This window comes from Mesoplodon densirostris, chromosome 4 (assembly GCF_025265405.1).
Source record: "Mesoplodon densirostris isolate mMesDen1 chromosome 4, mMesDen1 primary haplotype, whole genome shotgun sequence".
NCBI lineage: Eukaryota > Metazoa > Chordata > Mammalia > Artiodactyla > Ziphiidae > Mesoplodon > Mesoplodon densirostris.
In genome coordinates, this window is record NC_082664.1 from 88,905,083 (window position 1) to 88,920,004 (window position 14,922).

The 14,922-nt window shown below is 47.3% G+C and overlaps 1 protein-coding gene across 5 annotated transcripts in view; it reads right to left on the reverse strand.

Annotated features, from left to right (window-relative positions):
* Positions 1-5,197: 5,197 nt before the first annotated feature.
* The window catches only part of FRMD5 (FERM domain containing 5), a 361,067-nt gene continuing 351,342 nt past the window's right edge, over positions 5,198-14,922 (reverse strand). For 2 of the 5 annotated variants that reach the window (XM_060098329.1, XM_060098331.1), the window contains 5 exons: positions 14,649-14,723; positions 14,012-14,080; positions 12,998-13,104; positions 6,154-6,497; positions 5,927-5,974 (listed from right to left, as the gene is read on the reverse strand). In XM_060098329.1, the coding sequence (XP_059954312.1) occupies positions 5,927-5,974; positions 6,154-6,497; positions 12,998-13,104; positions 14,012-14,080; positions 14,649-14,723 (643 nt within the window). Of the gene's footprint in view, positions 5,276-5,919; positions 6,498-12,997; positions 13,105-14,011; positions 14,081-14,648; positions 14,724-14,922 lie in introns of those variants that run through there. The other 3 variants (XM_060098327.1, XM_060098326.1, XM_060098328.1) reach the window with 2 other exon arrangements.

The following is a 14,922-nucleotide window of genomic DNA, read 5'->3' on the forward strand; positions in this document are numbered from 1 at the left end:
GTTTCTCACTTTTCTGGTTTCTTTTGCCATTGTAGCTTCATCAGCTGTGCTATTTATATCCCATTCTACTTAACAGAGTTCTGTCTTCTTGAGGCGGTGCAGGAAGGAGAGGAGGAGAGTGAGTGGGGGACTTGTTTCTTGGTGGTAAGTTCTATAAAGGAGCAATTGTTTAAATCTAGAAAGCATGTAAAGGACAGTTGCCTCCCTTAGGACATCCTTAAACTGTATTCTGTTGTGAAAGGCACTTCTCCCAGAGACTCGCTTAAAGCTGTGTGGCTTCTGTAATTATGTGTGTATTATGATTGCTCTCTCCCTTCTGGATAAACCTTTTTTGTTAGCTGGCCTTTATAACATCTCATAAGCATGTAAGCTCTGCATTCTCCTGTAGTTATATTCTTTGAGATGCCTGACCTTTTTTAATGTGACGTTAAGGAGGAAGGAGATGATCTCATTTGGGGTGGATGGAGACTTGGTCAGACTAAGAGAGACCGCAAATGATTAGGAACTGATAGAATCTGAATTGCTTAAGACCCATGTTAGTATTCTGTCCTTTGAGTTAATGTCTCCACAGAGAAGACTGCAAAGGTAGTTCTCCAGGAAAGCAGAGAGCTTTAGGGCTGTGGATACAAAGGTTTAAATACTTTCAGCCAGTGTACAGTACATGAGAAGAGGAGGAGGGCAGAAACATGTGCCTTCTGTATCAAACTTGAGAGGAAGAAGTATATGCCTTCTGTCTTCAGATTCCAAAAACTTAGGCGTCTCATTTGTTAGGCTGTCCCTTCTGATTTAGTACTTTTGTTTTTCCTTGTTAGTACAGAGTTGATGGCCACTAATGAGTTTTAGTTTTAAGACAGCATAGACCCATAATTCTGGTTCATGTGGCTGTAAATGTTTGACTTTTCAAATGAAAAGGTGGAATTTTGTGAGGAAGATAATATTTAGCACAGTTACACAGAGCGAGGAGTAAAACATCTTAAGGTATGTTTTCCTAAAATGGAAGCTATGCAAGAGGATATGTTTTAAAAGTATCTTTTGTGTGTTTTACTCCACTCCATCAGCATGTTGTAGGGGTGTGTAGAAGAAGCCTGTTCATGAGCTAAAACCAGAAGTGTGTTCAGGTGCAGAGGGGCTTGGTTGTGGTTGAGGCACCCTAAGCAGGGGCCTTGAAAGGATGTGTGCATAGGTGAGTCATCATTAGTTATCCAAAGAAGGGCTATAGGGACTTCCCTGGTGGCACAGTGGTTAAGAATCCGCCTGCCAATGCTGGAGACCCGGGTTCGAGCCCTGGTCAGGGAAGCTCCCACATGCCGCGGAGCAACTAAGCCAGGGCGCCACCACTACTGAGCCTGCGTTCTAGAGCCCATGAGCCACAACTACTGAGCCCACGTGCCATGACTACTGAAGCCCGTGTGCCTACTAGAGCCCGTGCTCCACAACAAGAGAAGCCACTGCAATGAGAAGCCTGCGCACCGCGACGAAGAGTAGCTCCCGCTCGCCGCAACTAGAGAAAGCCTGTGCGCGGCAACGAAGACCCCAATGCAGCCAAAAATAAATAAGTAAATTTATTAAAAAACAAAAAAAGGGCTGTAGCTGTAAGTCTGTAGGATCATGGGAAACCACTCGCATCCAGCGGTTCTCACGCTTTTTTACTCTTCAGATCACTTTAAGCAGAGACTCCTGTCATTAAAAAAAAAACAACTTCCCTGGGGACAGGGCACTGGATATAATTTTATTTTTTTATTAATTTAATTTTGACTGCATTGGGTCTTCGTTGCTGCACATGGGCTTTCTCTAGTTGCAGTGAGCAGGGGCTACTCTTTGTTGTGGTGCACAGGCTTCTCATTGCAGTGGGTTCTCTTGTTGTGGAGAACTGGCTCTAGGCACACGGGCTCTAGAGCGCAGGATCAGTAGTTGTGGTGCACGGGCTTAGTTGCTCCGCGGCATGTGGGATCTTCCCGGACCCGGGCTTGAACCCGTGTCCCCTGCATTGGCAGGTGGATTCTTAAACACTGCACCACCAGGGCGGTCCCTGGATATCATTTTAAAGGTAATAGGAACCTCTTAAAATTTGGAAGTAAGTGACATAACCTGATCAGTGCTTTAGGAAGATGATCTAGTGGCAGAATGGAGGGTTGGAGGGCAGGTAGAACTGAAAATAGGAAGATTAGATAATAAGCTAGTACAGTGGACTAGCCTAGTCTCACCTTTTATCCTCATGGAATTTAGAAGACCATTACCAGTCTATAGCTACAGAGTGATGGTTACAGAATCAGATGAGATAGTGTTAAAGGAATGTATGTTGTTAAGTTGTAAATATGAGGTTTGTAATTGTAGTGGTGATATCATTCTGTTCCCTTCATAGGAAGTGTTTGCTGTTCTCTCTCTTACTCCAGGCTTACAAACACTGGTGCAGAAGCTGGACCATCTAGATTCTCCTTTGGGCTCTGAGACTGTGTGTAACCTTGGGAAAATCATTTCTTGGTTTTCCTCATCAGAAAAATGTGGTCCAATTCATCTCCAAAATTATTCCACACTTACAGCTTCTAAGTTTTTAATAGTATTTATTTTGGGGGGAAGAACAAGGATAATAGATGGCTATAAACAAAATGATTATTTTAAATAATTCCAGTCGCAGACAGCAGTCAGCTGTGTAAATCCCACTGGTATTCTTTTATCTATGTGTTGTTAATTTTAAGGAGGAGAAAGTGAGATAGGCTGTAAGTTTAAAAAAAAAAAGAGTCCACTCTTCTATGATATTTAAATATTTATTTACGTTTAAAAATAATTTTCATGGCACCAATGATTTTATGCTAACTACATACTGCATATGTAGAAAAAAGTACATTGCTTTGAAGGAAAATGTAACTTCGAATTTTTGGCACACAAAAGGTTAACAACTATATATATTTTTAATGAAACTAAGAAATTCACATTTGCAGGTAGTTTACCTTCTACTGCTTAAAGATGCAGTACACTATTCTTTAGTAAGAGTTTTATTTCCTCTGATAGATGAAGCTGTGGAAACCACTGCTTTTTCTACAATGAGATCAAAACTAATTTTGAGAGAAAATAGGAGACATAGTGGAACACAGTAAAATCAGGTTAAAAACTTGAACAATTTTTAATGATGGGGAGATACCAAAAAAGACTCGTCACCAACAAAGGAAGTTTGTTATTCAAGCACTATTTGAAAAGCAAATTGAAGGAAACTTCTATCTGTATTTTGTGGGATAAGCCCTGGAAAAAAATAACCCAAAAGTTTCTGTTCAGAGAGCAAAAAACCCAGCTGTAGGAAGTGGTATGGACTATTGTACTGTTAGAACTCTAGACACAAGTACGTACCAGGATATGGAATACTGCATCTTTCTTTAATGTGAATATGAAAGGTCAGAGTCGAGGCTATCACTCACTGCATAGAAACACCATATTCTACAGACTGAGGTAGGAACACTACACTAAATGGTAATCTGCTATGTTGCATAAGACAGTAGATATCCAGGTTAAAACCAGCCCCCTATTTCCTGACAGCCTTTTCTTCTCTAAGTCTACTTTTTACTCCAGTCCTGTGCTAATAAAGCCTTTCCTGTGTAGATGACAAGTGGCAGTGGCTAGTTGGTTCTAAGCGATCCCTAATCTTTACTAGGATCTCCCTCAGTTTTTGTCTTGTCACTTTGAAAATAGATGTTTGTAATTCTGCCCAAATTGTTGCTGGTATGGAAATGATCAGACAGGCCCTCTTCCATGCTTAGATTCTGGCTGCGTTTTAGCATATTTCAGCGCTTGATCTTGCTCATCTTGGCATCAGACATCTCTTTGCTGGTTGGTTGTTCGAGCACCCTTTAAACAAGCAACCCCAGTGCCTCTACTGGGAAATGATCCCGGATCTTTAACACGTGTCAGGCACTGGAGCAGAGCTGGCCCTCTTTCTGCTCACACACTGGTGAGGAGCGGTTTTATTGTCGAGATCGGGGTTGGCAAATTATGGCCTGTGGGCTAAATTCAGCTCACTGCCTGTTTTTATAAATAAAAATGTTATTGGAACACAGCTTTGCTCCTTTGTTTATGTCTTACCTATGGCTGTTTTGTGATAAGATGGCAGAGTTGAGTAGTTGCCAAAGAGTATGGCCCACAAAACCAAAAAAAAAAAAAAAATTTACTATCTATCTGGCACTTTACAGAAGAAGTTTGCCTACCCCTGGTCTAGATAAAAGGGCAATTAAAATTTCGAAACACAGCACCACCCCCAACCTTAAAAAAGGAAAAACTCCGTTTATTCCATGGCTATTAGATTCTGTATATGGACATGGTTCTGCCGTCTCAGAGGACAAACTAGGGGAAAGCAGATCTACACATGACTCATTCTGTTCTGCATTTGGGGCTGCCCAGCATCATAGGGTGTCAGCAGCTGCTCCACTGTCATGTGGGTCCCAGGAATATGTCCACTGACTGTCCTTACATAAGTCCTCAGGCCCCAGATGACTTAGAAATCTCTCCCTGAGATGAAAACAAGATCTTGTGTGTGAGTGGCTGTAAGAGTTGCAGAGCTTGGGCCTCGGACCCCACACTCACCCTCCACATGCTGCGCTTCTGCATGCTTCCACGGCGCCCCTCGGGCAAGGATGGCAAGTGCTTTCCTACGACTTTCATTTTCCCAGTGCAGAGGATGACGCTAGGGGGCAGGATTTCTACATCTAAGTCTTGGTTTCTGCCACATTCACCTTCTTTTGTAGGCATCTCTTAGAACTCCTATTTAAAGAGATTCTTTTCCTGGTCCCTTCCCAGGCTGTTTGTTGATCTTGGAATTCTATTTTCTGAAGCTTTTCATTCTCAGGATCAGTTTCTTCCTTGTATCGTTTAAGTTCGTCAGGCTCTATTTTTCTTAATCCATAAAGTAAAAACAAAATATGAATTGATAAGAAAATACATTTTGTTGTTAAAATATAAATTGAAATAGTCTTTTTTGGGGGGGACGGTGTTGTACAAAATAAGTACTGCTCTGTGATCTCAACAGTCTCTCAGGTACCTTAGCTCTGGTTTCTGTTAAACTTAGTCCTGCATTTCTGACAGTTCTATCCCTGGCACCACCGAATTCACCTAATGCTTCTGGAGCACTATAAAAGTCTTGAGGTTCTTCAGAGAAAAACCCCACAGAGGTCTAAGTTCAGTATACAAAACTCTTGGTGATGCCCACTAGGATCTAGTCTAAGGGGACAGACTTACCCCACCCCTGCTGCTGCTGCTGCTGTAGTGGTGGTGGTCCCTTCAGATGCCCACTCTGCTCAGATTTGAAAGAAATAAAAGGAAAAGAAAATCCAACTCAGACCGTCATAAGAAGCAACTTTCCATTTAATCATTCTACACGGATGTGTACTTTTTTTTAAAAGCTCTGTCTGGGAAGAAAACCTAGACAGTCCCCATTGTCCAGACCCCTGGCCTGCCCCGCTGAGGCTGCAGTGATGAGTCTACTGGAACTGAGTAGGAAAGCTCCTGCAGAATACAGAAGACAACAGCTCTCTAGTAGTCTCCAACTAGTGTCCCGTCTACTAGGTGACACTACTGCGAGAATCAGTAATAATAAAATAAATTATTTTTGATATTTTCAAAATAATACACATCTATGAAAAATCAAAATTCAAAACCAAAAATTTTATCCTGCAAATTGGGAGGATGAGAAACAGAGTGGCCGAGCCTTTCTTGAAAGAACCTCTGAAGGAAATGAGTTTTCCCAGTTAGTTTAGACAAGGCATGAGCCTATCCCTTTCTTCTTCTGGGAAACGACCCTCCTAGGCTGTGGACTTTGAGTCATGAGAGGAGGACTTGGTACATGTGCCGATGGTTCCGCGATGGGTCCCATTGCTGGGAATGGGTAGCCGGGCTCCTTGGTCCACCTGGCTAGTTATTGGGAGGATTCATGCCTTCTCAGGTGTCAGTGAGCAGGCTCACCACTGAGCGGATTTTGCAGGCAAACCATCGCCTGAGGGGACAAAAGTATTGATAGTGGAATTGTTCAAACTCGGGGGTCTGGCGGATATCGCGGAAAAAGGCAATGTCAAGGTCGGACTCAGTAAGGATGATCAGGAGGAGGAGCAAAACAAAGAGGAGTCCCATGGTCACAAGGAGCAAACGGAGGACACTTAAAACAAACTTATTCACCTGTTCCTCCTCTGGCCTGCCGTGCCCCTGACACAGGGCCCTCAGCTCTCCCCCAAGGGCCTCCATCTCTGCAGCAGTTGGGGTGCTGGCCTCAGACTCCTTCTCCTCCTCAATGCTGCAGGTGGCCCCATTGATCTGCCGGGAAAGCAGCATCAGCTCCAGGCTGTGCTCGGCCACAGGGGTGGGCAGCACGCTGTCTGCAGGGCTGTAGGCCTCATCCGCGATCACGGCGACTCGCTCATTGCTGTCTGCCCGGCTGCTTCTCACGTGAGGCAGGAAAGTGTCCCCGTGGGAGGAGGAACGTACCGGGGTGGAGTGGGCACTGTCCCGTAGGGACTCGAGGCCTGGAAAGGCAAAAGGAAAATGAGCAGGCCTTCTGTGTGCCGGCACCCACTTCGCTGTCAGGCAGAGGCAGCACCTACCTTGCTTTATCTGGTCACTAAAATCTTAGGAGAAGCCCCTTTGCACGCCCCACGTGACCAGCAGCAATGGCCACTGCACTCTGTTTTGATGTATCAAGAATAGGACAAGAGAAGCAGCAGGAACTAGAGTGGCATTGGTTGAAAGTTTCTTTCTTTTTGCTTATAGTTTTGGCCATATTGGTTAAAGATTCTGCCTTTCCTGCCTTTGGTGTCTTGGGCCTGCCTTTAGCCCAATTTGAAAGAGAATCGCAGACTATCCCTGACCCAACCAGAGCTGGGGTCATGGTTCAGGGAGCCGAGGGCCTTGAGAGGCAGGAATGTGGAGGAGACTGTGTTTTGCCCAGCTGGGCCTCATCAAATACAGATTCTGGAGCTGAGTGTCCTCCTAACAACCCGGCACACAGCTCCTTGAGTTCATGAGCTCATCTTTTGGATTTCTGCAGTTGCTATCAGTCTCCTTAGCCTCCCAGTTCTAGCTGTCCTGACTTTGTGGGAGGTAAAAACCTGATCTGCTCTTCCTAAGTGCTCTCCCTCTCTTTTCACCTTAGACTGAGCCGGGTCCAGAACAGGCTAACAGCTCCCCTTGCTTTAGCTACTCCAGAGTACAGAGTGGTCTCTGAGACTATCTTGTTGCATCGGTGGGAAATTCTCTTACATTAGTTAGGAGAAAGGGTCTTCTGCCCCTAAAACTACTCATTATCTCTTTACTTTCTTAGATGGAACGTTTCTTTCTTTCCAGGGCTCAAAGCTCTAGTAGGGAAGAACAGGAGCTGGTTACCCCCCTCAACCAAACAGCAGCCACCCAGGCCAGAGGATGTCAGAGCTCAGAGTCACCAAGTGTGGCCCGTGTCATAGTGCTCCCAAGGAAATGGCTTCTTGTTTCAAGTTCAGTGTCTGTATTTTCTACTCCTGGCCATATTGGTGGTTCCAGAGTGGCTCTCCCTGCTTTTGTGGTTCACATCCAGAGAAGCTCGTCCCCTTCTGTTGCTCTGAAATCGACCCTGACTGCCCCAGACAGCTGGACACCCAGCTAGTAAAGGTAAGACCTAACCAGAGCCGATTACGGAGTTTTCTGGTTCTGGGCTGGCTTCAGAAGCCCCAAGGTCTCTTTTAAAAGGTGGCAGTAACATTTCAGAAACAGTGTATCTCGTCTTCCTTGGCTTCCTTGGTAGGTAGCCAGTTGCAGCCAGGCCTCCTGCCTGCCCAGCCTGCTGTAGCCCGTCTCGGCATACACACAGTAAAAGATTCTCCATAGGAATGAACCCTGGGTTACGAACGAGTGGCTGGCATGGGCAGGGGAGATGGCAGCCCCCTGCTATCCGCCTCTGCTCCCCACCACCTCACCATTGGTATACTAGCCGCAGCTCTCGGCTCCTGCTTTCAGAAGCTGCACGGTCTTGGCTGTATTTCCTTTGTCCCTATGCTATAAAATACTTAAATTTGTATAATGTTTTAAACTTTTTAAAGCACTTCCATTTTATCTTTAAACAACTTCATGAAGTGGTGAGGGCAAGAGGTTACAGTCACGTGGTTGGTTGTTACTGGCAAAGACAAGGGTAGAATGCAAGCCTCTTTCTATTCCGTGGTGCTAATGATCATGCAGTTGGATTCCGGGGAGTGGAACAACAGGCCAGGATGAATTAAGTCAACAGCCTGCACCTGCCTTAGACTTAGGTCCCAATTGCCCAAGAAACTGTTGTGAAATAGGTGAAATTAAGAGACTGTCCCTTGTTCCAGAGCCTTTGATGTTCCTCCGCTCTCTGCTTTCCCCAGTGTTCCTCCCTTCTTCCCCCACTTGCACGTGTGTAGCATGAGAAACAGTACCTGGGAGTGTGAAATGGGTTTCTGATAAAACAAACCTTTCCAGGCTCTGACCTTACATGTTGCTGGCTCAGCTCCTTTCCCAAGTACTCTTCTGGCTCCCTGTTCTCTGGAACCTCAGCCCCGTTGCACAGGGCACCTCACACCCTTTCAAGGGCTGTTCCCTCACAAGGACAGCTCTGACTGCCAGATCTTCCAATGTATGACCAGCATAGCTGCCGGAAGCCACTTAGTGCAATCATAGCCTGGCCTACAATTCAGCCCTAAGCTTGCTGGGGAAGGTGAGAGGCAAAGGCTGTGACATCAGAAAGAGCAAATCTGAGGGACACCAGAAGCCACATTAGAGTGAGTTGTTGGTGCTCTCAGTAAACAAGATAATGGCTACATATGTATTTCTAAGTAGAGGGCCTGACAAACAAAATTACTCAGTGAATGTTAGTCTTCTGTTCCCTCAACAGACCTCACCTGTAAAGTTAAGGTTATTCCTATGCTAGGTTAGTCCTGTACAGAATTTCAGGTTTCACTAGAAACCACCACTCGCCTCAAACATGTTATTCTGGGATGGATGGGGTGGGTGCCGTGGGTGGGATCTGGGTGAGGGGCACAGCAAAACAGAGGGTGTCTTTTTACCTTGGAGGTGCTCCAGCTGATCTCCTTGCCCAGAGGTGGCTCCCAGTGGGCCAGGGGGCACAGTGGTCAGGAGCCTACCCTGGAGCCGGGGCCCCATCCTCAGGATGCGCACACTCAGGGGCCGAAGGCAGTGATTAGTCAACCGGAGCTGAACTCGGACTCTGGTGTGAATCTTAATCAGACTCTTCCCCATGGTGGCCCAGGAAGGCAGGTACTTCTTCAGTGGAAACCAGCTGATCTCTTCATGGGAACCAGCCAGGCAGGGAAGGTACAGAGGGAGAGGATGGGAAACCAACTGCTCTCACGCCACGGCAGCCCTGTCGAGTGCCTCCCATGCTGGAGAGAAAAGGTTGGCTCTGAGAGTCTCAGAGCAGACTGAGCTGCAGGGAAAGAGCAGCTCTGAGAGGCCAGTGTTATCAGGGGACTGGATTCAGTCAGAAGGACTTAGAGCTATAAAAGGTAATGCTTTCCCAGCCAGTAGCTGTTTCCCTGAGGCCCGTATAAGGGCCCCAGACCTCTCAGAGGATGAGGAACAGAGAGGGCAGGGAATAATCCCAGAGAATAGGGGAAATCGGGACTGTCCTAGAAAATTCAGGATGTGAAGCTACAAAGAAAATGGCTTTGGGTTGGGTGGCTCTGAAGTGTGAGGCGGTGGCTCTGGGGCTGGAAATGGGCTGCGTCCCCTCCTCCACTGGGATCTACGCTATTTGTCTGGCTGCCCCATGGGGCACAATGGGTGAAAGGAACTGACATACCTGAGTGTCCTCTCTGGGTCAGGCCTGTGCTAATAACGTGTTATCTTGGCATCCCTGAGAGCAGAGGGCAGGGCCAACCAATGCAGTCTTCTTTTTAAGGGTCTCAGCTCATTGAGATTACATGGTTTCATTCAAACTGTAACGTTACGTTAATGTTTTTGCAATTTTCCCCACTGTTTTTGGAGATAGCAAACAAAGCTTTCCCCTGGAAAAGGCAAATGGTTTCTGTGATATTAATTTACGTGCCGTATGGACTACAGGAAAGACAATCCCTGATGAAGCGTGAACCAATTTCAAATGTCCACAACTTCCTGGGAGTTTTGATGGTTTGTGTCCTTCCTCTGAGGTCCCCATCGCGTCCCTCCCACCCTTCCCTGCCTGGTTGGGGTGAACAGTGAGGGTCAGCCGTGTTAGGTGCTTTAAAGGCAAAACCCCCTCTTGAGAGATGATGCAGCTGAACTCTCACCATCACAATGGATTAATGAAATAATCCATTCTTTATTTCCCCAGACTTGATGATCCCTGCACTGACAGAGCCACTCAACTGCTAAACTCTTGTATTTTTTTTTCACGTCCAAACCGGATGTCCATCTGCCTCTCCTCACCCTGAATTACATTCTGCCTGTGAGTTTCATTCCTGCCAGGGCAGTTCTGAGCTGCTACCCATGCCCTTCTGAGTCTAATGGCCCCCGAGGGCCATGACCAGGGATGAAGACTGTGCTTGTCTATAGGCACCACTGGGCATGGGGTGTAAGGAGCACGTTGGCTTGGGGAGTAGCACGTGGAGGCCTGCTGTGTTATAATCTGCCAGGTGTGAAGTTCTGAGCCTAAGCTTTTGAGGCCGTGCCCTGGCCCTGGGGTGTGTGTGGGGGGTCTCTGCTCTAATAGCTTTCTGCACCCTCTCCTGGCATTTTGTAAGCATGGGTGACAGTTTTGGATGTTGAGGAGCCTACTGCTGCTACAATGGGAGAAGACAGGTTCTGGGAGGAGGCTGAAGGCACAGCCAGAGCTGGTTGGGAACTGAGGCAGCCTCACAGATCGTCTTGGGGGAGCTTGAGGATGGTTCTTCCCACCTCTGAGTTGTTCTGCTAACCCTGCTTGGCAGCTACTCCAAATGAGTTATATCCCCACATGGAAGGCCTCAGTCTTCCCTCTTCTGGGAATGCTGGTTTTACTGGACATTCTTCCATATGCTGGGGAGCAGTAGTGCCTGAGGCTGCTCTTCTATGCGATACCTGCATTAGGGCCAGCTTCCCCCAGGGGGCGGCCTTTTCTCTGGGAGGACAGCTGTCCCGACTTTCTGCAAGAGCCTTGGGATGAACCTGGTGGCTTCAGCCTCAGGACAGATGGGAACAAGGGCCACAGAGAGGGGAGAAAGTTATGTTTCCTCAAAAGAGGAGAAGACAGTCCACTTTCCTGAGATGCACACCCCAAAATAAGAGAGCTGGGCTCACTTCTCCTGCTCAGCCTAAGATATGAGGGAAAACCAGGGGGCTGTGTCTGATGATGGCCAGACCTCAATAATTCCATACCTTGCATAGCGATTATACTTGGGAGTTTCCAAGGCACCCTCCCTCACCCCCCCACCCCTTTCTACAGTGGGGGCAACAGGCTCAGAGAGGTTAAGCAACCTGCCCAGAAAAATGTGTGGCAGAGCTCCTATTTTGACCTCATCCTTGACTTCCTGACCACGGCTCTTTGCATTGTGCTTGCTGCCTGCCCAGTAAATGCTTTCATCTCTTTAAAGTACTTGCACGTAGATCAGCTTCCTCGAAACCCATGGGGTTTTACAAATGGAGCAACTAAGGTACTCACATAAATAAGGCCTTTGATGGTGGTTGTCCAGCCAGGGTTTTCAACCCCTAGACTGTTTGTAGTTTTACAACATACTCAGGTGATGCAGAGTCAGTGACACACTGTAAAATCCTAAACACAAACCAGAGATCCTCCCGGAGGAGCAGCAGAGCAATGTCCTTCCTAACCTAAGCGATTCTTCATTTTCATTAACAAGCAGCATTCCCACAGAAAGGGCAGAGGGCCTTCCCTCCCCAGCTTCCAGGAAAGGGACAGGTTTGAAGCAGTCCTACTGCTGTGTACTGCTGCTTGAGATCTTCTGAGGTCCTACAAAACACTGTCTTCAGGGGACTTCCCTGGTGGCGCAGTGGTTAAGAATCTGCCTGCCAATGCAGGGGACATGGGTTCGATCCCTGGTCAGGGAAGTAAGATCCCACATGCCGCGGAGCAGCTAAGCCCATGCATCACAACTACGAGCCCAAGCGCCTAGAGCCCGTGCTCCCCAACAAGAAAAGCCACCGCAATGGGAAGCCCGCGCACCACAACGAAGAGTAGCCCCCGCTCGCCGCAACTAGAGAAAGCCTGCGCGTAGCAACAAAGACCCAACGCTGCCAAAAATAAATAAATAAATAATTTAAAAAACCCCAACAAAACAAACAAAATGTTGTCCTTAGGAAGGAAAGCACTCAACTCTATACCTGTATCAAGCCTGTGGGGCAAGCTGGGTCAGTGACTCCAGCTGGAGGGCAATCTTCCCAGAGTCTCCTAACAGTATAAACTGCCCAGAGACTGGAGAGGTATCAACCCCAGCTACTGGGTCATCTCGTTCAGTGAAAATACACAGACTTTGTCTCTCTCCCCACCTCCACCTCCTCCAGAGCGAGGGAACGGTAGAGAGAGAAGGGGCATATTGGATTTCCTGAGACAATGTTAAAGAATTCAGATAGCAAGAGGACAGATTTCTACAACTGAAGTAGAAGGTGGTGGCAGCTACTGGAATGCTTCAGAACCAAGAGTTTTCATTTCTTGGTTACCTGCCTCAGCCACCCTGATCCTTTAAGCTGTGGAAACTGGTTATCAGATCTGGAACACAAGTGAAAGAAAGCCTCTGATGGAAATCAATTTCAGAACTGCATGGAGCCTGGTAGCTTCCACGTACAAAGTTCTCTCCCAAAGGTTTAGTCTAATACTCTCAGATCTACAAACCCCTCCTGGACCACAGCTCGTCAGGGCTGGATGGGATTACCCTTCACCTGACACCCAGCTGGTGTTCCCACTGACGGGATGACACATTCTCCCGACCGTTGGAGAAACTTGCTGCTGTCTCTAGTGCAAATTCACTTCTTTTCAAGGTCCCTGTGCGGAACTGGTCCGGGTGACAACTTGGAGGAGCCCCAGGTCGTCTCCAGAGCTCATGCTCACCTTCCATGATGGAGATGTGAACAGCTCTTCTCCGGGTCCTGGGGACACTGCTCAGCCTTGGGCCATGGGTTATGGAGGGACAGCTGCGGCTAGGGACCATCCCTGCTCTGAGGTTAAAGAAAAAAAGAATTCTGTTGACTTAGTGCACTGACAAATGTGGTCAGGACTCAGAGTTGAGGACTGGTTACTAGAATTGCCTGAGAATTGCCTGGCTGTGTTAAGTTTTGTTTTGTTTTTAAAAATCTTTAATACCTGCTTTCTGCCTTTAGCCCCTGGATCCCAGTCAGAGACACTACTTCAAACTTGTCAACCTCCTTATATCCCAGACCCACCCGAACCTTTCTCTAGTGTGTGGTAACGGTGCCACTGGTCCCTGGGCAGGACTGTCAGAGAGCAGAGCCCAGGATATGCGGTGCTCCCAAACATGTGCCTAAGACTGAATCGCAGCCTCCCCTGACTTCCCACAGAGGCTGCTGGTGGCAGGGGGCTCCGTGTGAAGGCAGGTAGTAATGCTCCCATATTCCCAGAGGTCAGTCTGGTTGGCAACCCCCAGACCTTTTGGCCAATCATATTCTCCCTCAGTCTTACCAGGTTTTAGGAGATGGCCTCCTGGACATACATGATTTACAGTTATACATAAAGCATGGATCCTGAAACTGTTTCAGACCTAGTGTGACTGGCTTCCTGTAATGGACTGTTTACAGAGCCAATGAAATCTTGCTGCTTGTGCATGTCCTCCAAGGTCTATGACCAGTTTCAGGACTTGGGATGATGGTAGAGAATTACCCAGGAAGGTGGCTCCTGGGTCTGATGTACTGTCTGCATTAGCCCACCTTCCCTCATTCTCCAGGGTCACCCTGTTCCCATGCCTTTGGCTGAGATGGGTCTCTTTACCCTGCTGCCCTATTAGGAAGCCATCATGGCCAGAATCTTCACAGTACTCAGACTGCTGGCTCTTTTAAGATTCTGAGATCTGAGCTGGACCTGGTTTTGGGGTAAGCCCCTGGTGCTTACCTGTGTATTTCTGGTGGCTCCCGTTTGATCTTGGCACTGGACTCCATTACTTCCTTTGCAACTCGGCCACTATAAGTAGTATAAATAAAACAAGCAGCAAGACATGAGACAGTGTTCCAGGACTGAGCTCCTCTGTAAGATCTCAGATACTTGGGCTGAATCGGGAAGTGGCCTCTTTGGCCTACCCCTTCTCAATGTTTAGGCCACTGAGTAGGGCTTGCTTGCTGGGGTAAAGAGCTCTAAGGCGTCCTGACAGCTCTCTATCTCTGTGGTCTTTGGGATCTTCCATCCTCATTTAGGAATGATTCCTCATTGTCCAGCGTGTTCCAAAAATATTGCCCCCCAAAAAAGAAATCTTTATATAGAAATGAAAGGAATCACTCTTACAGTTCTTATTTTGCTGCTTTTGTAAGGGCAGGAGAAGACACACATTTTAACCCCTACAGGCAAACAGCTGCAGGGAAGGAAAGAAATAGTCAAAGGGTTAGGAGACAGGAGAATCGGATGGAAACCTCACACTTCTCTGGAGGTTCCCAGTGTCTTTGTTCTCAGGATAAGGACCACTGGGCCAGGCCACCCTTCTCCAGAGAAGGGTCTCAAAATAGGTCCACAACGGTTACTTACTGTCACTATTTACCTGTATCGGAACCGGCTCCCTTTAAAGAATAAATTGCTGCTGGACACTGTGCGGACTTGGCTTGATTTCTCCAGCCTGCAGCAAGGCAAAGTCCAGTGTGAGAGATGGCCTGCAATGCCTTACAGCCTAAGGCTCTGCAGCAAGGCAAAGTCCAGTGTAAGAGATGGCCTGCAATGCCTTACAGCCTAAGGCTGTGTCCCCAGCTCCTTCCAAAGGCTACTTGAAGAAACCCTTCAGGAAAAGGCCCTTCACAGCCCTGCTCGTCTCTGACTCT